The sequence below is a fragment of the Eucyclogobius newberryi genome, unplaced genomic scaffold (genome assembly GCF_026437365.1).
Source record: "Eucyclogobius newberryi isolate DKJ021-1_F unplaced genomic scaffold, fEucNew1.0.hap1 SCAF_15, whole genome shotgun sequence".
Lineage (NCBI taxonomy): Eukaryota > Metazoa > Chordata > Actinopteri > Gobiiformes > Gobiidae > Eucyclogobius > Eucyclogobius newberryi.
Window position 1 is genome coordinate 36,381,340 of NW_027315779.1, and position 25,155 is coordinate 36,406,494.

Below are 25,155 nucleotides of genomic sequence, written 5' to 3' on the forward strand. Positions count from 1 at the left end.
CAAAATAAGAGCTTATGTATCGACCAACAAACTGATTACACAAATATTCATGAGTTTCAGTTTCTGTCTATGTAGATTTTAGGACTTTTCCTCATATTTGTTTGTATAGTTCCTCATTAGGGCGTGGCCGTAACTCCTCATGACTGACATCCATCGATACGGAAAATACCAACAATAAATACTGAATGTGGATTTTCTTTTTTTGCAGTGTATCCTGAATGAGATCTGTTTTGTTCCATAATTGGACTAGAGATTTTTCCAAAAATGTCTGCAGATTTCTTGAGCTTCTCTCCCAGCATGCCTTGTGTCTGGACTAAAGTGAACACACGTCTTTGTCTCCAGAACCTCCACGTGGCGCTCGCTCCGTTGGCCATCTTCTTTTTTACAACATTAAAGTAGAAGTATTGAATGTTTTTCACGCCTCCCGGCGAAAAACAAAGTCTTTTTAAATGAAGGAGCGTTTGGCCTGGAAGTCCTCTATTGTCTGTTAGGCCTTCTCCCCTGGACACGCCCCTGGACACGCCCCAAGCTGTCTGTCATGTGCTATGCCATGTAGATGAAGGTGTTTATATCAGTCTCGTCCCTCTTGATGTACTTGTGGTCTATGAGCCACTCGATCTGCTCCTTGATCATCTTCTTCTGTGGTAAAAACATGTTCTTGAGGATCTCCACCAGCTCCGTCTGCAGCTGCGCGTTGTTGATGCGTTTCCTCATCTTCATGATCTGGATGATGGCCTCCTGCGGAGCAAACGGAACATGAGCCCGTCACAACTGAGCCTGAAGTGTGTTTAAGGGGTCAAAGCGTGTTTAAGGGGTCAAAGCGTGTTTAGGGGGTCAAAGCGTGTTTAAGGGGTCAAAGCGTGTTTAAGGGGTCAAAGCGTGTTTAGGGGATCAAAGTGTGTTTAAGGGATCAAAGTGGTTTTAAGGGGATCAAAGTGTGTTTGAGGGGATCAAAGTGTGTTTAAGGGGATCAAAGAGTGTTTAAGGGGATCAAAGTGTGTTTAAGGGATCAAAGTGTGTTTAAGGGATCAAAGTGTGTTTAAGGGGATCAAAGTGTGTTTGAGGGGATCAAAGTGTGTTTAAGGGGATCAAAGAGTGTTTAAGGGGATCAAAGTGTGTTTGAGGGGATCAAAGTGTGTTTGAGGGGATCAAAGTGTGTTTGAGGGGATCAAAGTGTGTTTGAGGGGATCAAAGTGTGTTTGAGGGGATCAAAGTGTGTTTAAGGGATCAAAGTGTGTTTGAGGGGATCAAAGTGTGTTTAAGGGATCAAAGTGTGTTTAAGGGATCAAAGTGTGTTTGAGGGATCAAAGTGTGTTTAAGGGATCAAAGTGTGTTTAAGGGATCAAAGTGTGTTTAAGGGATCAAAGTGTGTTTGAGGGATCAAAGTGTGTTTAAGGGATCAAAGTGTGTTTAAGGGATCAAAGTGTGTTTAAGGGGATCAAAGTGTGTTTGAGGGGATAAAAGTGTGTTTAAGGGGATCAAAGTGTGTTTAAGGGATCAAAGTGTGTTTAAGGGGATCAAAGTGTGTTTAAGGGGATCAAAGTGTGTTTGAGGGGATAAAAGTGTGTTTAAGGGGATCAAAGTGTGTTTAAGGGGATCAAAGTGTGTTTAAGGGATCAAAGTGTGTTTAAGGGGATCAAAGTGTGTTTAAGGGGATCAAAGTGTGTTTGAGGGGATAAAAGTGTGTTTAAGGGGATCAAAGTGTGTTTAAGGGGATCAAAGTGTGTTTAAGGGGATCAAAGTGTGTTTAAGGGGATCAAAGTGTGTTTGAGGGGATAAAAGTGTGTTTAAGGGGATCAAAGTGTGTTTAAGGGGATCAAAGTGTGTTTGAGGGGATCAAAGTGTGTTTAAGGGGATCAAAGTGTGTTTAAGGGGATCAAAGTGTGTTTGAGGGGATCAAACTGTGAAATTCATGTGCAATCTATGTGCTGTCGTGACACATATTCATGTGCAATTACTGTCGTGATCACATGACATGGTATTTATGTATTTATTTATTTATTTGTCTATGGGAGTTTTTGTTTATTTATAGGAGATCTTCTACTGAAAGTGTTTTTCAGACTTCCTATAAGTGATCTGTTCTTCTGTATCTACCTCTGTATCTACCTGCGTTGCACCAATGAAATTTCCCCATGTGGGACAATAAAGGAATATCTTATCTTATCTTATCTTATAACTTCACACATCCAACTGATCCAAATAGAAGTATAATCAGAGCGGGAGCAGCCGACGCCCGGCTGGGGCTGTCCTAACGCTGCTGTGTGAATGTGTTTAGGGCTTTAGATTTCAAAGCTCGAAATGAACTTCGATTGCACTGTCTAATGAGTGTTACTGAAACACCACAAACACAGTTAAGCAGCAAAATAAGAAGCTGATTTAATGTTAAGTTTAGTCCCACAACAAGCAGAGTCATCTTTGAAAGATCATACATTTTGCACTTTTGTGGTTTCTTTTAAGGTACATTCATAACCACAATATTAAGAAGCATTCGAGCCGATGTTGGAGGGATTTCCACGTGATTGCATTTGTACCTGTGTCCTCAGGATCCTGAGCTGCACGATGCCCTCGTTCTCCTCCTCTCTCATCCGCTCCGTGGTCAGCTGCAGGCGCCCGATCAGGTTTATCTTACCACGCTTCTGAACTTTGGAGTTTTTTCTGACAAAAATAGAACAGTATTTTGTTATTAAACTGATGTATTTTTAATACAAATACAAAATTGGAAAGATAACGGAGCTTACATAAGTGAAAATTCCTGGTTTACAAAGAACAGTGTTCCTTCTGCAAAGTCCTTGGGGGTGGAGACCACGGGCTCGTAACACAATACTTGCCGTTTTAATTTAGGAAAAGCAACCAGGGACTAAAAAGAAAGAATACATATCAAATTAGCTGAATTAAATATTCAAGATTCTCTGTAGTGCATTTATTGCAGATGAGTACATTAATCTATATATTGGCTTAAAACAAGGCAAAAAGGAAGCCATATGAAGTTTTTTTTATTTTATTCAGACATAGTGACTGAGACTGCTGTTGTCATGGTGACAAATGACATCCGCCTGAACACTGACACGGGCAGGTGAATATGGACCAGTGGATTCACTCTGTCACTGCATCCAACAGATCAGTTTGTGGCTGCACAACAACTTTACCCATAGTTACCCATAGTTATCCATAGTAACCCATAGTTACCCATAGTAACCCATAGTAACCATAGTAACCCATAGTTACCCATAGTAACCATAGATACCCATAGTTACCCAGAGTAACCCATAGAGTTACCCATAGTTACCCATAGTAACCCGTAGAGTTACCCATAGTTACCCATAGTAACCCCTAGTTACCCATAGTAACCCATATTAACCCATAGTTACCCATAGTAACCATAGTAGAAAAAGCTTCAGTTGTAGTCATCTGGACTCAGTTTGAAAAAATAGACGTTTCGACTCTCATCCAAGAGTCATTGTCAATAACAGAATTTAGGTCGAGAACTCCGATATTAATACTGTTCTGTGGTAAGACCCGCCCATTGGGAGGAGCCTTCCTGAAGTAAAAAGAGTTGTTTGTTTCAACAGAAACTTCCCCCTTGTATCTACCGAGCCTATTCAGAATCTTAATGGGCTATTAGAATCCTCTTTGTCTTTGTGAGACCCTGGCTCAACCACCCTGAGGACCTGATTAGCATCTAAATGTCCTTTACCTTTCCAGGGGTTCAGTATTCCATTATAGATACCAGGAAGATTGAATCTTAGCCCTCCATTTCTGTTTAAAGAAGGTCTTTCTTTTTTAACAAAAATAGCTTCCTTGACTCCTCTTTCAAACCATCTTTTCTCCTGCTAAAAATCTTCACCTCACCGTCTTCAAACGAGTGATTAGAGGCTTCAAGATGGAGATGCACGGCACTCTGAGGTCCTGAACTAGTATTTCTTCTGTGCTGATAAAGCCTCTTGTGTAGAGGCTGTTTTGTCTCACCTATGTAACGTTCTTTACAGCTTTCTTCACTGCATTGGATCGAATAAACTACATTGCTCTGTTTTTGAGTCGGCAACTTGTCCTTAGGGTGAACCAGTTTTTGTCTTAAAGTGTTTCCTGGTTTAAAATAAACAGGGACTTCGTGTTTTTCCGACAGGCCAGACACATAAGGGATAGAAACACCCTTCCTTCTCTGTTCAGTTTCCCTTTTGTCCTGCTTCTTGGTTCTCTTCACTCTGTTGAGAGCCCAAGCGGGGTAACCACAGGCTGAGAGGGCATTTCAGACATGTTTTTCCTCTTTCTTCTTGCCCTCTGAGCTGGTGGGCACACCTTGAGCTCTGTGTTGTAAGGTTCTGATCACTCCCAGCTTGTGCTGTAGTGGGTGGTTGGAACCAAAGAGCAGATACTGGTCTGTGTGTGTAGGTTTCATATATACTTCTATTTGGAGTTTCCCGTCCTCTCCTCTGATCGTGGAACAATCAAGAAAGGCCAAGCGGTTCTCCTTAGCGTCTTCTCTTGTAAACCTGATATGTGGGTCCACAGCATTGATGTGATCAGAGAAGGTTTCCAGCTCTTGTTTCTTGATTGTTACAAAAGTATCATCGACATAGCGGAGCCACAGTTTTGGGGCGGAGCCTGAGAATGAGGCCAGTGCCTTCTTCTCAAAGTGCTCCATGTACAGGTTGGCCACTATGGGAGAGACGGGCGAGCCCATGGCACAGCCATGAATCTGTCTGTAAAATTGTCCCCGGAATTGAAAGTAAGTGGTGTTCAGACAGATGTCCAACAGTTTACATATGTGTTCAGGTGTCAGTTTGGTCCTTTCCTGTAGGGTGGTGTCTTCCTGCAGTCTGATCCTCACTGCTGCTACTGCATCAGAGGTCGGGATGCAGGTGAACAGGGACACAACATCATATGAAACCATGAGGTCATCTGGGTCCAGTTGGAGCTGTTTCACTTTATCCACAAAGTTGTGCGTGTTTTCCACATGATGTTCCGAATTCCCCACAAGCGGAGCCAATATAGTTGTTAAATGCTTGGCCACATTGTAAGTGATGGAATCTGTGCTGCACACTATGGGTCTGAGTGGAACCTCCTTTTTGTGTATTTTTGGAAGGCCATAAATGCAAGGCATGGCTTCACCAGGATACAGTCTGTAATACAGAGGCCGGTCTATCGCTTCCTCTTTTTCCAGCCTTTGTAAACAGTCTATCACTTTCTTCTTGTAGCCACTGGTCGGATCTCTTTTCAAGCGGGTCTTACCACAGAACAGTATTAATATCGGAGTTCTCGATCTAAATTCTTTTATTGACAATGACTCTTGGATGAGAGTCGAAACGTCTATTTTTTCTAACTGAGTCCAGATGACTACAACTGAAGCTTTTTCTACTATGGAACACGCCTGGACGAATGAGGGATTACACCGACATAGTAACCATAGTTACCCATAGTAACCCATAGTTACCCATAGTAACCATAGTAACCCATAGTAACCAGTTACCCATAGTTACCCATAGTAACCATAGTATCCATAGTTACCCATAGTAACCATAGTTACCCATAGTAACCCATAGTTACCCATAGTTACCATAGTAACATAGTAACCATAGTTACCCATAGCAACGAAAGTTACAACTGTAACTATGGTTCTATGAATCCCGGATGACCACCAGAGGCGGTGCATAAAGCACTGGATGATTATCCTTGCGCATACACAGGTCGAGAATTAATAACAAAAAAGTCACCTTTGACCCCCCGGTGGCTCACGTGAGTCTATATAGTCACGTGACACCGGGAGCTCAGTCCCTAGAAACCTTCTCGCAAAGCACGAGAATTCCGAGGGCGGTCATCCGGGATTCATAGAACCGTAGTTAGAGTCGTAACTTTCGTTCTATTTCATCCCTACTGACCGCCAGAGGCGGTGCATAAAGCACTGGATGACGAATACCAGCAGGGTCCCGAGGAATAGACAGAACCCTACCTCAATGGGACCAGAAGAGTGTTGCCGGAGAACCTCTTCCAGCGGTTGTGGAGAAACCACATTCACTCTGTAGAATCTTGCAAAGGTATTCGGGGATGTCCAAGAGGCCGCCGCACAGATGGAGTGGCACCTCACCCGGGACGGCAACGGTCGCCCTTGTCGAGCATAGGCTTCCGTGATTACATCAACAATACAGCGCGCGAGACTCTGTTTGGACAGAGCCTGGCCCTTGCGCGGGCCGGCGAAACAAACAAACAGGCTCTCGGATTTGCGTATCAATGCTGTAGCACACACATATGCCTCGAGCGCACGGACAGGACACAACTGTTCGGCGGCAGATCCCGCACCAAAACGTGCCAGTTGTAGCGGCCGGTTGTGCCCCGCCGACAAAATCACCTTTGGAACGAAATCCATATTCGGCCAAAGGGAAACCCCAGAGTTGTCAGGGTGCCAATGAAAACAGGAGTCTGCCACGAACAAAGCCTGGAGCTCACCGAGGTCATCGCCAGAAGGAATGCGGTCTTCATTGACAGCCATTTAAGGTCAAACTGCGACAGAGGCTCAAATGGAGGGGATCGCAACGCCTCCAGCACCAGGGACAGGTCCCATGCCGGGACCACAGAACGGGCGGGCGGACGCAAACGCCGGGCACCCTTTAGAAAAAGGGAAATCTTGGTTACGGCCAACCGAGAATCCATTCCACCCCATGCCAACAAGAAATTGCGGCAATGTATACCTTCAGGGTAGATGGAGAGCGCGCCTGGCCAAGTAGGTCCTGCAGGAAAGCGAGCACCGTTGACACAGCACTATGCACTGGGTCCTCACCGCTTTTGCGACACCAGGCGTCAAATAGTTTCCACTTGCAGGAATACAGGCGACGGGTGGACTGAGCACGAGTTTTTATTGCTTATTGTGTTCCCAATCTCCCCGGCGTACCTCGAGAAGGTCAGGCCGGGCCTTGTAGCGGCCATACCCAGAGCTCCAGGCGCTCGGAATTGGGGAGCAGAATCTAACCCCCTAGTTGAGAGAGGAGATCCCTTCTGGGGGGGAGACGTCTCGCTGTGCCGCAGCAGAGCCTGCGCAACAGAGGAAACCATGTCCTTCCCGGCCAAAACAGGGCCACTAGCAGGAGACTGTGGCCGTCCTGAAGGACCCTGAGAAGCGTCTTATGAATCAGGGGGAATGGGGGAAATGCATAGAGCATCGTCCTGGGCCAGTCGTGAGCCAGTGGGCTGGCCCTGTCTGCCAGCGAGAACCACAGAGGGCAGTGTGTCGTGTCGCGGGAGGCAAAAAGATCCACCTGCGCCCTGCCGAAGGTCCCCCAAATGTCCATCACCACCTCTGGGTGAAGCTGCCAGTCCCCCAGCAGCGGCCGATGGCGAGACAGGAAGTCCACGGACACATTCCGAACCCCCGGAATGTGAACAGCACTCAGATTGGCAAGGCGCGGGGTAGCCCAAGTCAGGACCCGTTGTGCAATCCTGAACAGGGTCACCAACCCGGTGCCACCCTGGTGATTTATGAGAAAAAAAACACACTGGTGTTGTCGGACCGTACCCTGACATGACGGCCGCGCAGGTGTGGCAAGAAATGGCGCAGCACTAGCTCGACAGCAAAGAACTCCAGCACATTGATGTGCAGCCTGCTCTGCCTGAGCACAGTCTCTGCATCATGAAGCGCCTGCTCGTGGCTGGGCGCACAAATGAGCCCGTCGTCCAGATAGGGCAGAATTCGCAACCCCTGGGCCTGCAAGGGGGACAAGGCTGCAGCGACGCACCTTGTAAACACTCGAGGGGACAGAGATAGCCCGAATGTCAGGACCCTGAACTGGAAGTGTTCTCCCCGGAAAGCAAAGCGGAGAAACCTCCAATGTGGCGGTGCATTGGGGACATGAAAATATGCATCCTTCAGGTCTACTGTTGTGAACCAGTCGCCTGGGGAGATTGCCTGGAGCACTTGTCTGACCGCCAACATCTTGAAGGGGAGCACCTTTAAAAACATTTAGGCCCCCGAGGTCCAGAACTGGGCGTAAATCGCCCGTCTTCTTGGGTACTAAAAACTACCGGGACTATGAGACCCCCGCCTATGAAGCCCCGCCAACTGTTGCCGTGTACAGCAAGCCTGGGCCGTGCGCTCTAGAGCCTCCAGGGCGGCCGGGCCAAATAGTTCTCCAGGAAGAACTGGAACACCCCTCAAGGTCTTCCTACTGGCCTCAGAGAGGGGAGACTGTGCCAGCCATACTTGGCGGCAAATTTGCACCAATATAGAGAGCAGACGCCCTAGTTCCCTTGACATGAGGGCGAAAGCCTGCAAGGAGGCATCAACCAGCCCATGTGTTGGTTGGTCCACTGGCACCGTCTCAAGGGAAACCGACAGGCCAAGCATTAAATGAGACAAGGAGTTCCCAATGCGACCCATACGAGCTCCCATGTCATACGCCTTGCACAGAAGGTCGTCTGTAACCCGGCACTGCGGTCGTGGACACCGCATTAGTCCGTAAAGTCTCCTCTGGACCGACGATGAGGGAGGCAATAGCCGGCTCCACTGCCGGCATATGTCCCAGGCCAAGCTTCTGAGGATCCTGCATCAGTGCCAAGACCCTGCCATCTGAAGTAGGCCTTGAAAAAAATGCCTTTGGATCTGTCCAACAGGCATGCAGTTCATTAATGTACTCCTCCGAGGGAGGAACTGCAAAGTGGGACGCTGCAGCCTGGCGCCGAAAGAAGGCGCTAGAGGGTGCCGTCTCATCCTGTGGAACATCCAGCTTTAAGCGGGAAAGTGCCGTCCGTAAAGCAGCTGTGACAGTGTCATCACTGTGGCCTGAGAGCCGGCAGAGGCCAGTGAGCCAGATTCTGAAACTCTGGAGCTCAGAAGGTCAGAATCCAGCTGAAACTGAGTGTCTGAAGCAGCCACAGATATGACGTCATCATATACTGAGGCTGTGCCATGCCCCTCATGCCGTTGTGCCACCACCCGACTGTGGAGAGTCTGGATAACTGCCCGCATTTGGGCCAGTTCAGATGTCAGCGTGCTCACTTGTGCCGCTAACTTCCCGGGGCCCTTCTTTTTCTTAAATGGGGGGCCGACTTGAGTAGCCGTGGACGGCCGCTTGAGGACCCCAGTCTGGCCAGCCGGTAATTGACTTGGAGGCGCCACAAACAACCAGTCTGAAGCGTCCTCGAAAGCCGCCAAGCGCGCGACGCACACAGACCGCGGCATAACTGAACAGTTGGAGCAAGCATCATCGGAGAGTGCCTCCCGAAGATGATCCACTCCAAGACAAGCAGGGCAGAGATCATGCCCATCGTCGGGCTGCAGCGGCGCCAGGCAGGACCGGCAGCACAGGTACTCCCGCATGATAAAACCGGAGCCAATAGAGTCGGGTCGAGCGGAACGCCACTAGCGACTCTAAGATATAAAACCTCTTACCTACCCCGGTAAGAGGGGTGCAGCGGGGTCAGGTCGAGCAGTGAACGCCACAAATGACCCGTTACGTGAGGAGAACCGCGGGGTCAGGTCCGGCGGGGAGCGCCACTACTGACCCGCTATGTGAATGAGACGTGCGGGATCAGATTGAGCTGAGCACGCCACTAATGACCCAATGTAAACACAAAACCAGCTACAGGTAACAACCAGGTCGAGCCGAAAACGCTACCGCTGGTGTGAAACCGGCTGAAAACAACGCAGTTCAGAACTAATGACCCGAACACGGCTATAGTTAGAAATTAGAGCCACGCGGCTGTATCAGTAAACTAAAACAAATGGCTTTAGCACGGATAAACACAGAACCGGGTACGATTGTACGGTTCAAATTCAACAAAAATCTACTGAGCGCACGGCTACGGCGAAATGCATTAAAGGGGTACTTACCAGTCGTAGAAAACAACGTAAATATACCTCCTATTGCAACAGGTCCGACACGCTTGTGCAGCCCCAGGAGGGCGAGCGAACTCGCTGCACCGACTGTTCCACAGTCACAGGGCTAACAGGCTACAAGCGGCAAAACGAACCAAACTTTGTGGGAAAACAGCAATATTAGCCGAACAACAACCACGTATACAACCTGCATGCGAGAAGGTGAAAAGGGACTGAGCTCCCGGTGTCACGTGACTATATAGACTCATGTGAGCCACCGGGGGTCAAAGGTGACTTTTTTGTTATTAATTCTCGACCTGTGTATGCGCAAGGATAATCATCCAGTGCTTTATGCACCGCCTCTGGCGGTCAGTAGGGATGAAATAGAACCATAATTACCCATAGTGTGCGGCGCAGCTCGGCGTCGGGCAGCTCTGTGGCCAGCTTCAGGTTCTCAAAGCTGATGCGCTCGCGCGGCCTCTGGTTCCAGGCGAAGAGCACAGCGAGCTGGAAGGTGGTGACCTCCAGGTCGTACTGACCCACCTCGTTCTTAAAGGTGATCTGGACACAGACAGAGCCTCATTTACAGCTCAAGCAGAAGTTGACATTAATAGTGGGATATAGACTGAGAAAAGCTGTCCTTGCCACATTAAATTCATTCATAGGAATATGAAATAAAATTTAAAATAAAGGGTTAAGTAGACTTAAATACAGGCTGCACCTTTCTGCAGTTTGAAAATAAGGTAATGAAGCTTTAAATTATGAGGCATTTGCTCCTTCAAAAAGGATGATGCTTTTCGCATTTTTGTCTTTATTCTCTGAAAATAAGTTTTGCACATTATTTTATAAAGTTTTGTAAACTTCAAATTATAAATCTGATGTTAAGTCCAAACCAGGGCAGGAAAGTGACACAGTTTAATAATATACTACATACATTGTTTACTTTACTAATGTTTTTACTTTCTTTTCATTTTAGGCTCTAATAATAGAAATGTCTTTAATTAAAATGAATTAACTTAGCATTAAAATAGTAGCGTTTTAAATAGGATGATATATATATATATCTATATATATACAAAGAGTGACGTGGAGGACAAAGAGGGACGTGGAGGACAAAGAGTGAAGTGGAGGACAAAGAGTGAAGTGGAGGACAAAGAGGGACGTGGAGGACAAAGAGGGACGTGGAGGACAAAGAGTGAAGTGGAGGACAAAGAGGGACGTGGAGGACAAAGAGGGACGTGGAGGACAAAGAGTGACGTGGAGGACAAAGAGTGAAGTGGAGGACAAAGAGGGACGTGGAGGACAAAGAGTGAAGTGGAGGACAAAGAGTGAAGTGGAGGACAAAGAGGGACGTGGAGGACAAAGAGGGACGTGGAGGACAAAGAGTGAAGTGGAGGACAAAGAGGGACGTGGAGGACAAAGAGGGACGTGGAGGACAAAGAGTGAAGTGGAGAACAAAGAGTGACGTGGAGGACAAAGAGTGAAGTGGAGGACAAAGAGGGACGTGGAGGACAAAGAGGGACGTGGAGGACAAAGAGTGAAGTGGCGGACAAAGAGTGAAGTGGAGGACAAAGAGGGACGTGGAGGACAAAGAGGGACGTGGAGGACAAAGAGCGAAGTGGAGGACAAAGAGGGACGTGGAAGACAAAGAGGGACGTGGAGGACAAAGAGGGACGTGGAGGACAAAGAGTGACGTGGAGGACAAAGAGGGAAGTGGAGGACAAAGAGGGACGTGGAGGACAAAGAGTGACGTGGAGGACAAAGAGTGAAGTGGAGGACAAAGAGTGAAGTGGAGGACAAAGAGGGACGTGGAGGACAAAGAGGGACGTGGAGGACAAAGAGCGAAGTGGAGGACAAAGAGTGAAGTGGAGGACAAAGAGTGAAGTGGAGGACAAAGAGGGACGTGGAGGACCTTACAGGGACAGCCCACATATTCTAATCCAGGACAAAAGGTTTGGACCAGAGGAAGTTCACATTGGCTGGTATGGACAGGATGTCCCTTGACCTCACTGTGTGGGCTCTGTTCTTTTACAGTGTGGGAGTCATAATAGATTGTGTGTTGTAAATTTAGGCTTACACTTTGTGTTAGGGCGTGTCATCACGACCCTGAGGGAACGTTCACATGAAGTTCACTGCAGCTAAGACAGCCTTTCAGAATCAGAATCGGAATAAGGTTTATTGCCATTGTCAATGAACAAAATTCAAAAACATAGGAACTTGTCCTGGTGATTCAGTGCAACAACAATGATAAAAACAACTTACATAAGTCAAAAAGAAAAACAATTAAAATCTACTATTGGATAAAACAAATAAAAATAGTCTTACTATGACACAAAAGTACAGTGGAGTTGACACGTGATGCAGAAAGTGACAGTGAGTGATTAAATGATGGTTAAAGGGACAGTGTTTAAGAAGTGTTCATGAGTCCAGTGTTCAGAGGGACAGAAAGTCTTCTTATGGAGGAGGTTCTGCTCCTGATGGACTTTAATATTATCATTTAGCTTCTGTGGCACTAACAAGTCCACGACCAACAGTGAGAGGAAGTAGTTGTAGAGAACAGCAACGTGGGTGCGAGTTTTGCTCAATCTGATGCACATTGAGGCAGAGTGCCTTTTGTCTTGTCCAATCTAAAACAATATATTTAGGGAAAATGTGGTTTCCCTAAATCCATTTTTTAGGGAAACTAAAGTGTCTACAAAATTCCGCAGGCAGAGTTGTATTAGCTCCTTCAGTAATATTACTTTGAAGTAGCAGTACCCTCACTTTAGGTCAAACAGTGCACGACAGACATGTACATAATGTACATAATGTATGTCAGGTGTAGGAGTGAGGACTCACGATGCCGTTGGACATGAGGTGGTGCCAGTGCAGCTTCCTGCCGCTGTGGTTCTTCTTGTAGAAGTCCTCCACCTCTGGGATCAGGTCCTCCAGCTCCGTGGGCAGCGACACAAACACCTTCTCACTGCTCCGGGACCACGCCCCAGCATTCAGGATCTTTATGTTCACAGAGTCCGCTGTGCACAAGACAACACAAGACAACACATGAAGGCAGGACATTCTGGAGTTGGAATTAGAGGAAAAAAGTATCATTAATTAGTATATTCCCTATAGTAAATAAATCTGAGTAAAAATACTTTCTAGGGATTTTTTTTTTTTTAGTTTAGGCCGCGGCTATTTTATTACTTGGTTTATGGATCCGCCGCACTTAGATGATTGATTTCATAATTTCTAAATAAAATAAATTATAATCACATATTTTTATAAAGTACCGCCGACGACGCAAAATAGCATTAAATGAAATAGAAAAAGAGCGCTCTGAGCGCTCAGCGCCTGATTCCGCATAACCATTCTATCTGGAGGCCATATTGTCTTGAAAAAATATGCAAGTGGTGATCGGGGATGATACACACGGCACGGCACACAGTACTTTTCGCTAGCGCCGTCCCACCGCCATACTTCAAGCTCAGCCCAGAGAGAACACAGCACATATATATATATATATATATATATATATATATTTTTTTTTTTTTTTTTTTAAAGGAGTGGGTCGAAGTGCAGCCTTATAGACCCTGTCACTACAGTGTTTACATTGGTGCTGATAATTGGTATTGGGATAATGATAATTTAGTCTTTACAAACAGCAATAACAATTTAGAACGGACAAAAGAGTCCTCCTTTCAATGAACGAGATCATCCTATTTTTCCAACACCATTTCTGGTCATGATTATAGTAATATTTAGGTATTCAGAATTCAGCTCACCTATATTTACATATTCTTTATGGTCCAACCCAATCAAGCACCCCCACAATTAGTATCAATTAGTATTTTGTGATTGATTGTGTCTAATGCTTTATTAAGATCTATAAATAAGCCAATAGAATATTTTTATTGTCAATGGATTTGCTGATTTCCTGGGTTCTAGCAGCTGTTCTGAACCCGTGTGGATCATCAGTGAGAAGGTGGTTTCCTATGAAGCTCTGCACTCTGAGAACACCTTTACTCGAGTATCTTTGAAGGTCGTGGGAGTATTAAAGGAGACTGGTGTTTGTCCCCATGTTTGTAACTTTAGCCACTTCCATTGAGTCTGGAACTGTTGTAGAGGAACGTGAGAGACTTTGAGACGCTCGTGTAATAAACGTGGAGTTTTTAGAGATCCAGCTAAACTTTGAGGTGATCTTCTTTGTTGAATATGAAGCGTCCGAACCTGGTAGAGCGAGCTTGTTGTGTTTATGCATCTCCTTGAACGACTGGTTCAGGTCTTCAGACACTTTGATGTCCTGGAACATTCGGGCCAGTTTGTTGACATAATCTGCAGGCATCCCCACCTCCTGCAAACATAGAGCTTAGAACAGATAAAGTACTTCTCACCCCCACCTCCTGCAAACATAGAGCTTAGAACAGATAAAGTACTTCTCATCCCCACCTCCTGCAAACATAGAGCTTAGAACAGATAAAGTACTTCTCATCCCCACCTCCTGCAAACATAGAGCTTAGAACAGATAAAGTACTTCTCACCCCGATCCCTGTTCATAGTGATCACGCCATTTTGTTGTGGGAGTGTCTACAGAGCCGCGGCGCGGCTGAAACTGCTGCGCTATTTGACCGCGCCGGGTCAGGGTCAAGGTCAGGGTCAGGGTCAGGGTCAGGGTTAGGGTTAGGGTCAGGGTTAGGGTCAGGATCAGGGTCAGGGTTAGGGTCAGGGTTAGGGTTAGGATTAGGGTCAGGGTTAGGGTCAGGGTTAGGGTTAGTGTCAGGGTCAGGGTCAGGGTCAGGGTCAGGGTCAGGGTCAGGGTCAGGGTTAGGGTTAAGGTTAGGGTCAGGGTTAGGGTGGAAGATGCAACATGAAAAGATGGACTGTTTTTTGTTTTTTACTTAAAACCAATACTCTGGTACAAACTGTTTCAAAAACGTTTTTTTTTTGGTAAATATTCTTTTAGACAATAGACTTTAATAGCACTTTCTTTATGTTAGCATGTGATCTTATACTAGTTCTAAAAAAGCTCTCAACATGCTAAAGCTCTCAACAAGCTAAAGCTCTCAACATGCTAAAGCTCTCAACAAGCTAAAGCTCTCAACATGCTAAAGCTCTCAACAAGCTAAAGCTCTCAACAAGCTAAAGCTCTCAACATGCTAAAGCTCTCAACAAGCTAAAGCTCTCAACATGCTAAAGCTCTCAACAAGCTAAAGCTCTCAACATGCTAAAGCTCTCAACATGCTAAAGCTCTCAACATGCTAAAGCTCTCAACATGCTAAAGCTCTCAACATGCTAAAGCTCTCAATAAGCTAAAGCTCTCAACAAGATAAAGCTCTCAACATGCTAAAGCTCTCAACATGCTAAAGCTCTCAACATGTTAAAGCTCTCAACATGCTAAAGCTCTCAACATGCTAAAGCTCTCAACAAGCTAAAGCTCTCAACATGCTAAAGCTCTCAACAAGCTAAAGCTCTCAACATGCTAAAGCTCTCAACATGCTAAAGCTCTCAACATGCTAAAGCTCTCAACATGCTAAAGCTCTCAACATGCTAAAGCTCTCAATAAGCTAAAGCTCTCAACAAGCTAAAGCTCTCAACATGCTAAAGCTCTCAACATGCTAAAGCTCTCAACATGCTAAAGCTCTCAACATGTTAAAGTTCTCAACATGCTAAAGCTCTCAACATGTTAAAGCTCTCAACATGCTAAAGCTCTCAACATGCTAAAGCTCTCAACATGCTAAAGCTCTCAACAAGCTAGCTCTCAACAAGCTAAAGCTCTCAACATGCTAAAGCTCTCAACAAGCTAAAGCTCTCAACATGCTAAAGCTCTCAACATGTTAAAGCTCTCAACATGTTAAAGCTCTCAACATGCTAAAGCTCTCAACATGCTAAAGCTCTCAACATGTTAAAGCTCTCAACATGTTAAAGCTCTCAACATGCTAAAGCTCTCAACATGCTAAAGCTCTCAACATGCTAAAGCTCTCAACATGTTAAAGCTCTCAACATGCTAAAGCTCTCAACATGCTAAAGCTCTCAACATGCTAAAGCTCTCAACAAGCTAAAGCTCTCAACATGCTAAAGCTCTCAACATGCTAAAGCTCTCAACAAGCTAAAGCTCTCAACATGCTAAAGCTCTCAACATGCTAAAGCTCTCAACATGCTAAAGCTCTCAACATGCTAAAGCTCTCAACATGCTAAAGCTCTCAACAAGCTAAAGCTCTCAACATGTTAAAGCTCTCAACAAGCTAAAGCTCTCAACATGTTAAAGCTCTCAACATGCTAAAGCTCTCAACATGCTAAAGCTCTCAACATGCTAAAGCTCTCAACAAGCTAAAGCTCTCAACATGTTAAAGCTCTCAACAAGCTAAAGCTCTCAACATGTTAAAGCTCTCAACAAGCTAAAGCTCTCAACATGCTAAAGCTCTCAACAAGCTAAAGCTCTCAACATGTTAAAGCTCTCAACATGTTAAAGCTCTCAACAAGCTAAAGCTCTCAACATGCTAAAGCTCTCAACATGCTAAAGCTCTCAACATGCTAAAGCTCTCAACATGCTAAAGCTCTCAACATGTTAAAGCTCTCAACATGCTAAAGCTCTCAACATGCTAAAGCTCTCAACATGCTAAAGCTCTCAACATGCTAAAGCTCTCAACATGCTAAAGCTCTCAACATGCTAAAGCTCTCAACATGTTAAAGCTCTCAACATGCTAAAGCTCTCAACATGCTAAAGCTCTCAACATGCTAAAGCTCTCAACATGCTAAAGCTCTCAACATGCTAAAGCTCTCAACAAGCTAAAGCTCTCAACATGCTAAAGCTCTCAACATGCTAAAGCTCTCAACATGCTAAAGCTCTCAACATGCTAAAGCTCTCAACATGTTAAAGCTGTACAGAAAAGTTCAAATTTTTAGTTTCTACTTTCTATTCTAGTTTTAGTATCAGTTAGTATCTGATTTTGGATACTTCTGACAACCCTAGGAACAAAGTTTGCAGTTTTCAACCCGGAAGTCAGCAGACTTTTTCTGTTATAAAGTCATTTCAGATCAATAACTTGTACCAGAGTTTGAGAAGCATTGATTTGGGCGACTTTTATCCCCCCTACGATCTACAAGTCTATCTGTCTTATAAGATCTACTTTATGGGTCAACAAAGCCCGGAGATCTACATCAGATATATATTATGGTGTTTATCAGGGTCATAATCCATCAAAAATGAAATATCTAAAATAAGCTCTATAATACAGTTGTATTAAAATCTATAAACCTACACTGGTCATATCAAATTGGTAAATTCATGTTTAAATAGTTTGACTGTGATATAATCCTTTGACAGTGATGAACTTTTATAACACACAGATCTGATTCATATTAGGCCTATAATGCCTGTTTTATTCATCTTTCTGTGCAAGATTTTCTTTCTGCAGGTATTTGACATGGACGAGCAGCAGCAAAGTAGCTCTAAACTTTGTAAAGGACAAACGGAATTAACAGGTGGGACTATGGCCCGCTCTTCACCTGTCTTCACCTGTCTTCACCTGTCTCCGCCTGCTCTCGCTGTGTGGTTTCCCTTCTCCTCTTCTTTGGTGAGCGTGTGCGAGTTGCAGATGCGAGCGGCGGCGTCAGCGTGTGACCACCGTGGCATTTGCGATATTGTGCACGGCTGTGGTGAAGGGAAGACACAAATGCTGCTTTTATTGTGGCGGTCCAGCGGGTTGTTCTGTGTGTGAGTTCAATGCCAAATGTAAGTCAGACGGGTCACTGTATTGGAAGAGGCGGGGCTCCGATTGTCTCGGTTGGCACAGAGATAAAACATAGATCACAATTGACAGGTCGCCCACCCTTTATGAAGAGGTTTGTGTTGTGCATAAAGAGCACGTGTTCTTACCCTGAGCCACTCCACCATGTTCTCCTCGATCTCGCTGTCCGCTGAGATGTCCAGGATTAAGCGTCGTGTCAGGTGGGCCTTGTGATAGCGCATGAACACGTCTTTGTTCTGGACATACTTCAGCACCAACAACTAGGGAAAGACCACCATCAATGTTTTTTTACAAGCCCTTGCGCCTCACGGAATCAAAATAAGGGCCATTTTCACTTTAATGGAATGATGTTGCAGCTCTGAACAACTCTGGTGATGACTTAAAAACAGCTCTGAAGACCTCAAATCTCAACGTTACAAATGTGGGAAATTTGAAACAGTGTGTTTTCTGAGGCTCAGTGGGAGAGGACTTACTACCAAGGATTCAACACACAAATATGAAAAAGGCAAAGTTAGAAAATCGTTAAAGGAACAAATCAGGCCATTTTGCATCGTATGTGTCCTTTAAAAACTCTAAATAGTGAGTAACACTATGTCCCAGCTTTAGCCTGGAATGGGAGTGAATGATGATGTCATTACCACTTCCTTGAGCTTGGCTTCGATCTCCTCTGACGTGAGTTTCTTGCTCAGAGGAGTCTTCCGCAGCAGCATGTCGCAGTAGTTGGCCAGCAGCTCAGGACACTTGGACTCAGGCTGCGTCTTCAGGCCCACGCTGCAGGGACAGGACACAACACCACACACACACACATATATATATATATATATATATATATATATATATATATATATATATATATATATATATATATATATATATATATATATATATATATATATACATATATACATATATACACACATAATACACCTGTTTATCATAAGTACATTTATGTGCACAAGTGTGAACATTTTGCGCTCTTTTTTTGTAGCACTTAAAACATCCGAGTTATAGATGGTTTCATTACATTTGAAATGAGCCTCAGAAAGAACTAAACGTGTTGACTTTACTTTAGAAACTCAATAAATCAATGTTTCATGTACAATTGTTTCATTGTTTGTCAGATGTAGATAGTACGTACACAAGGTACATTTACTTTACTATGAACTTATCAAATGATTTGAGTATTAAAGTCAGCAGAGGTGGGAAACATCCACGGTTTGTATTGAAAAATAGATTATATCGCCATAGCTGTTTGGAGATATGCAATATTGGAATATTGAGAGTATCCTCTATAATTAAATTTATTAAACTATAAAGCTCAAAGAGCTGACGCAAAGTCAAATGAAGATAAATGTCCAGTGTATTTTCCACAAGAATATAAAGGGATATTCTGCATGAATGTGTTCTTTCTAGGATTCATTCAGATTAAGACACATTTTAGTACTTTCTTCATACATTGTGTCTGAATATATTTATCCTAAATGAAAATATGAAAATATATATTTTGTCAATATCACCAGACCTCCTCCTCCTCCTGCTGCTGCTGCTGCTGCTGCTGCTGCTGCTGCTGCTGCTGCTGCTGCTGCTGCTGCTGCTGCTGCTGCTGCTGCTGCTGCTACTACTACTACTACTACTACTACTACTACTACTACTACTACTACTACTACTACTACTACTACTACTACTACTACTACTACTACTACTACTGAATTTATATTTGTGTGTCTATCTTGTGAAAATACAAGATTGAATTCATGATTTCATATTTTGTCCTTCATATACATAACCCTACAGGAGCAGACATGAGGAGAATCAGAGATGATGGCACACTACAGGCTGAAGGTGGTGATCAAACAGCATTGGCATGAGCCCTTTCCTGTCCAGAGTAAAGCACTTGGAGAAGTGTTCAGAACCATCAGAGCACTGCACTTATGCTTTAGAAGTCAAAACACTGCTATTGTTTCCTAAAATGTGGATTCTGTGTTTACTGAGGCTAATCTGCAGCAACGTCACCAATCCATGTGTGAATGTGGAAACAAGGACGCATATGAGGATCTGAACTCACCGTTTTCGCTTTTAAATCAACGTTTCAAACTAGATAAATAATGTATGTGGACTGGGTGTCATTAGGGAAGTAAAATGACTAGGATGAGAAAGCTGCAGTTTAGCATTATGACCTTACGAGATGCGAGTTAGCTGTTTTGCATGTTTGTGTCCTGCTCCTCGGTGTCCGTCACACCGTCTGCCCCTGATGCTCTGCTTTATCGCCTTGTTTCATGGTTACCCAACACATGAGGAGCAAAGAGGCTTGAAAGTCGTTTCGGAGGATCCAAAGTTGGAGATGGAGAGATGCAAATTAGGGTCTAAATTGAGCAAATGATCCTGTAGTAATGTGACAGAAAACTAACCACTTTTATTCTATTACCGGGTTTACAAGGATTATCAAGCTTCAGCGTTAAAGTGTCAGTGCTCTTTAATAATATCACTAGTATTTTCTGTAGCAATATATTGTACTTGTAAATATGTTCTTGTGTCCGTCCTGAGCGGCTCTTACCCTTTCTGCTTCATAGGTAGCTCTAGTTTAAATATAGTGGCATCATTCACAACGGCCTTGTACGCCTGTGGAAACACACACACGGTCAAAGTGAGGCTGTTCTTCAGTTCTAACGTGGAGAACCTGTGGAGGAGGGTGTGTTACTTTGTCTCTGGCTGTGAGGAAGCGTGGGTCGTCTTGAAAGGCCTCCTTCACCAGGCGACTGAAGCGGTTGAACAGGGTCAGCAGCTGCTCCACGTACTTCTCTGAGTCCTACAACAAATTATATCATGAGTTATTGTAGAAATACCGTTAAGTTTTTAGAGCATTTGGCAACTCTGTGCTTTGCCTCTTTTATTTGATCTTAACTTAAGGAGAGACACTATGAACTTTTTCTTTTTTTCCCCAGTTTGCTCGACCAGGTTTGCACACACTGCAGCAGGGATTATGGCCTACTGTTCCACACCGATCTTCTCTAGATCCATCAGGTTTCAGGGCCGTTGCTGAGCAAAAAAGGTTTCTGGTTATTGGATTTATGTCTGAGACTGAGGCCCCTCCAGAACCTTCATCTGCTTCTTCTGGAGCCACTCCTTGGTTCTCCTGGCTGTGTGCTTCAGGTCATTGGAAGACCCAGCCACGCCCCATCTTCAGCCACGCCCCATCTTCAATGCTCTGGCTGAAGGAAGGAAGTTTTTTCCCAAAATCTCACAATACATTAATTCTGTTCTTAATAGAGTGCAGTCGTCCTGTCCCCTGTGCAGAAGAGCACCCCCAAATAATGATGTTACCACCTCCATGCTTCACAGTAGGGATGGTACTTATCTTCCTCCAAACACGGCGAGTGGAATGTATACCAAAAGGTCTCCTCTGACCACATGATCCTCTGGATCCTCCAGACGGTCACTGGCAAACTTCAGACAGGTCTGGACATGTTCTGGACATGTGACTTAAACAGGGGAACCTTCTGTGCGATGCATGATTTCAAACCATGACGGCGTAGTGTGTTACCATAGTAACCTTTGAAACTGTGGTCCCAGTTCTTTTCAGGTCATTGACCTGCTCCTCTCATAGTTCTGGGCTGATTCCTCACCTTTCTTATCATCATTGAACCCTCACAAGGGAGATTGACATCATCTCAGCCTCTTTCATTTTCTCACAGTTGATCTTTTTCACCAAGCTGCTTGTTAAATGCTCTGTAGCCTTTTCCAGCCTTGTGCAGGTCTACAAGTTTGTTTCTGGAGTCTATTGAGTAATTTCACTGATTGTGGGGTGGACTGGTGTCTATGAAGCAATGAGCTCAAACTGGTGCAACTAATTTAGATGAGTAAGTGGAGTAGAGGTGGAATGTTTAACGGCAGATTAACAGAACAGGCCTTTGAGAGACAGAATTCTTGTTGATTGGCAGGTGTTCAAATACTTATTTGCAGCAATAACATACAAGTAAATTATTTAAAAATCACACACCGGATCTTTTCTCACAGTGGAACTGCACCTATGATGAACATTTCAGATCCCTCCATCATTTCTAAATATTAGAACTCAACAAAATTGCAGGGTGTTCAAATATCTACTTTTCTCCCTGTATATAGCCCAACGGCATCCATGGTGCACTGCGCACTAAACAAGTAAAGTAAGTAAGGCTGTTTTTACCGTTAAGTTTCTTTGGCCTGGACCAGCTTGAATTGTAATTAACTTCATTATTCTTTTATGTGGACGTCGGTTGAGCATTTTGTGTTCAACACGTGTTTCCCTAATGACAAGACAGATTCACTCACTATATCTCTGGGGGCAGAGTTACTTTTTCCATTGTTAATACAGTCTACTCTTATTTGAGTGTGACTAGCCTTATTGTCATTATAATTATTTTACATGCCTGTCTCTTTATGAGACAATCATAATTTATCATTGGCGTGATATCCATTTGAAGTTTGCAGATGAATTGACCAGAACCAGATGAGATTGTGCTGTGATTGCTGTGTTATACTGTTCAGGTCAATACTCTAGCTTCTGTCTGGAGATGTGTGCACTGTGCCTCCTCTCCCCGCTCTGACTTACCATTTTCACTGCAATGTTAAAGGTGGAATGGACTATTTTTTTGGCTCAAATCTGAGTCTCATTTCCGATTAGTCCTGCCACGTATCAATCATAGAACTCACCTACTGCTCACCTGCAGAGCCTGGTTCACCTGCAGAGCCTCGCTCACCTGCAGAGCCTCGCTCACCTGCAGAGCCTCGCTCACCTGCAGAGCCTCGCTCACCTGCAGAGCCTCGCTCACCTGCAGAGCCTCGCTCACCTGCAGAGCCTCGCTCACCTGCAGAGCCCCGTTCACCTGCAGAGCCTCGTTCACCTGCAGAGCCTCGCTCACCTGCAGAGCCTCGCTCACCTGCAGAGCCTCGCTCACCTGCAGAGCCTCGCTCACCTGCAGAGCCTCGCTCACCTGCAGAGCCTCGTTCACCTGCAGAGCCTCGCTCACCTGCAGAGCCTCGTTCACCTGCAGAGCCTCGTTCACCTGCAGAGCCTCGTTCTCCTGCAGAGCCTCGTTCACCTGCAGAGCCTCGCTCACCTGCAGAGCCTCGCTCACCTGCAGAGCCTCGCTCACCTGCAGAGCCTCGTTCACCTGCAGAGCCTCGTTCACCTGCAGAGCCTCGCTCACCTGCAGAGCCTCGCTCACCTGCAGAGCCTCGCTCACCTGCAGAGCCTCGCTCACCTGCAGAGCCTGGTTCACCTGCAGAGCCTCGCTCACCTGCAGAGCCTCGCTCACCTGCAGAGCCCCGTTCACCTGCAGAGCCTCGCTCACCTGCAGAGCCTCGTTCACCTGCAGAGCCTCGCTCACCTGCAGAGCCTCGTTCACCTGCAGAGCCTCGCTCACCTGCAGAGCCTCGTTCACCTGCAGAGCCTGGTTCACCTGCAGAGCCTCGCTCACCTGCAGAGCCTGGTTCACCTGCAGAGCCTCGTTCACCTGCAGAGCCTCGCTCACCTGCAGAGCCTCGTTCACCTGCAGAGCCTCGCTCACCTGCAGAGCCTCGTTCACCTGCAGAGCCTGGTTCACCTGCAGAGCCTCGCTCACCTGCAGAGCCTCGTTCACCTGCAGAGCCTGGTTCACCTGCAGAGCCTCGCTCACCTGCAGAGCCTGGTTCACCTGCAGAGCCTCGCTCACCTGCAGAGCCTCGTTCACCTGCAGAGCCTGGTTCACCTGCAGAGCCTCGCTCACCTGCAGAGCCTCGTTCACCTGCAGAGCCTGGTTCACCTGCAGAGCCTCGTTCACCTGCAGAGCCTCGTTCACCTGCAGAGCCTCGCTCACCTGCAGAGCCTCGTTCACCTGCAGAGCCTGGTTCACCTGCAGAGCCTCGCTCACCTGCAGAGCCTCGTTCACCTGCAGAGCCTGGTTCACCTGCAGAGCCTCGCTCACCTGCAGAGCCTCGCTCACCTGCAGAGCCTCGTTCACCTGCAGAGCCTCGTTCACCTGCAGAGCCTGGTTCACCTGCAGAGCCTCGCTCACCTGCAGAGCCTCGTTCACCTGCAGAGCCTCGTTCACCTGCACCTGCGATCCGCCGCGCTAATAAACAAACGCACGTGTGTGTTGTATCAGTCCACACGGGGGAGTGGCATGTTCTCAAATCGCCGATTCATTCAAAATCGTCCATTACGCCTTTAATACCCGTGTTAGAATTTGCCTCCATCTATCGATGGTTGCTCCATCTTTTATTTTCCACTACCACTCAAACTGTGCACGTGCAAAGGGAGTCATTTAGTGCGGTTTTCAGGGATTCATGAAACCACAGTTACATTCGTAACTCTTGTTTAAAGTCTACCTGCAGTTTTTTCCCCCCTTTCTCTTCTTTTATGAAAATTATTAAAAAGAATAAAACTGTAATGTTTCGTTGATGATGTGGTGCACAAACCGAGGTAATGGTCTCCGCAGAAGCCACCATGTCAGCCAGGCCTGCGCTCATGATGTGCTCCTCCAGGTCCTTCAACATGGGCTCGATCCCACTGGGAACTTTGTCCATCAGCGAGAACATGAGGTGCAGCTCTGTGGAGGAGCACAGCAAACATCACACTCAATATAGATCATATAGACTCAAAATCATCATAAGAAGGAATGGAGCAATGTATTGAGAATGTGTCTCCCACTCCATCCAGAGGAAATAAACTATCGCATATGTAAATAATTATTCTACATTTTAATTATTGTAATCGACAATGTTGATCTAAAATGACTTTATAATGGAAATAGGTTCATTGAATTCCCGTTCAAAACTACACAGCTGCTCCTCTGCTGCTGGCCTTACATCTTCATGAAGGTCTTTCCCACCGTTGTGTATTGTATATTCTAAACAAAATTATTATTAATTATAAGGAATAATGATAATGACATTTCACTGAAGCAACAGTTGGATTTTTTCAAAGAATTGGAAGCAAGGCACAAGTTGGATTTTCCAGAGCAATGACACCACGAGCACAGGACAATGCAGGAGTCACACATTAGTCCTGGTTTAGACCTGGTTTAATTCAGGGTTAGTTAGGTAACAGTTTGCGCAATTACTGCTTCACAGAGAATAAAATGGTCAACAATTACATTTGTACCGGTGCGAAAAATATTTACATTTCCTGAAAATGTTTCACATTTAAAAAATGAGATACAGCCACTTTAAAAATGTTTTCAGAGCACATCAATCAACACTGCATTATGGCACGGTACATCATTACACCACATGAGAAAACCATTATGATACTCAACAACAATGATGAAAGTAGAATAATATGTACTATGGGAGTGGTAAAGATGTGAACAGCAGCGCACATAGGGGCACACGAGGGGCACACAGGGGCACACGAGGGGCACACAGGGGCACACGAGGGGCACATAGGGGCACACGAGGGGCACACAGGGGCACACGAGGGGCACACAGGGGCACACGAGGGGCACATAGGGGCACATGAGGGGCACACAGGGGCACACGAGGGGCACATAGGGGCACATGAGGGGCACACAGGGGCACACAGGGGCACACGAGGGGCACATGAGGGGCACATAGGGGCACACGAGGGGCACACAGGGGCACATGAGGGGCACACAGGGGCACACGAGGGGC

General features: G+C 45.6%; 1 protein-coding gene across 2 annotated transcripts in view; it reads right to left on the reverse strand.

The window, feature by feature from the left end:
* Window positions 1-448: 448 nt before the first annotated feature.
* cul5b (cullin 5b) overlaps window positions 449-25,155 on the reverse strand; it is a 49,440-nt gene continuing 24,733 nt past the window's right edge. Inside the window, exons 9-19 of one of the 2 annotated variants that reach the window (XM_072447030.1) lie at window positions 23,962-24,092; window positions 20,225-20,332; window positions 20,081-20,145; window positions 18,165-18,297; window positions 17,655-17,786; window positions 14,009-14,132; window positions 12,641-12,816; window positions 10,202-10,363; window positions 2,739-2,857; window positions 2,532-2,655; window positions 449-738 (exon numbers count right to left, since the gene is read on the reverse strand). In XM_072447030.1, the coding sequence (XP_072303131.1) occupies window positions 544-738; window positions 2,532-2,655; window positions 2,739-2,857; window positions 10,202-10,363; window positions 12,641-12,816; window positions 14,009-14,132; window positions 17,655-17,786; window positions 18,165-18,297; window positions 20,081-20,145; window positions 20,225-20,332; window positions 23,962-24,092 (1,469 nt within the window). In that variant the 3' untranslated portion in view covers window positions 449-543. The remainder of the gene's footprint in view (window positions 739-2,531; window positions 2,656-2,738; window positions 2,858-10,201; window positions 10,364-12,640; window positions 12,817-14,008; window positions 14,133-17,654; window positions 17,787-18,164; window positions 18,298-20,080; window positions 20,146-20,224; window positions 20,333-23,961; window positions 24,093-25,155) is intronic. The other variant, XM_072447031.1, reaches the window with a different exon arrangement.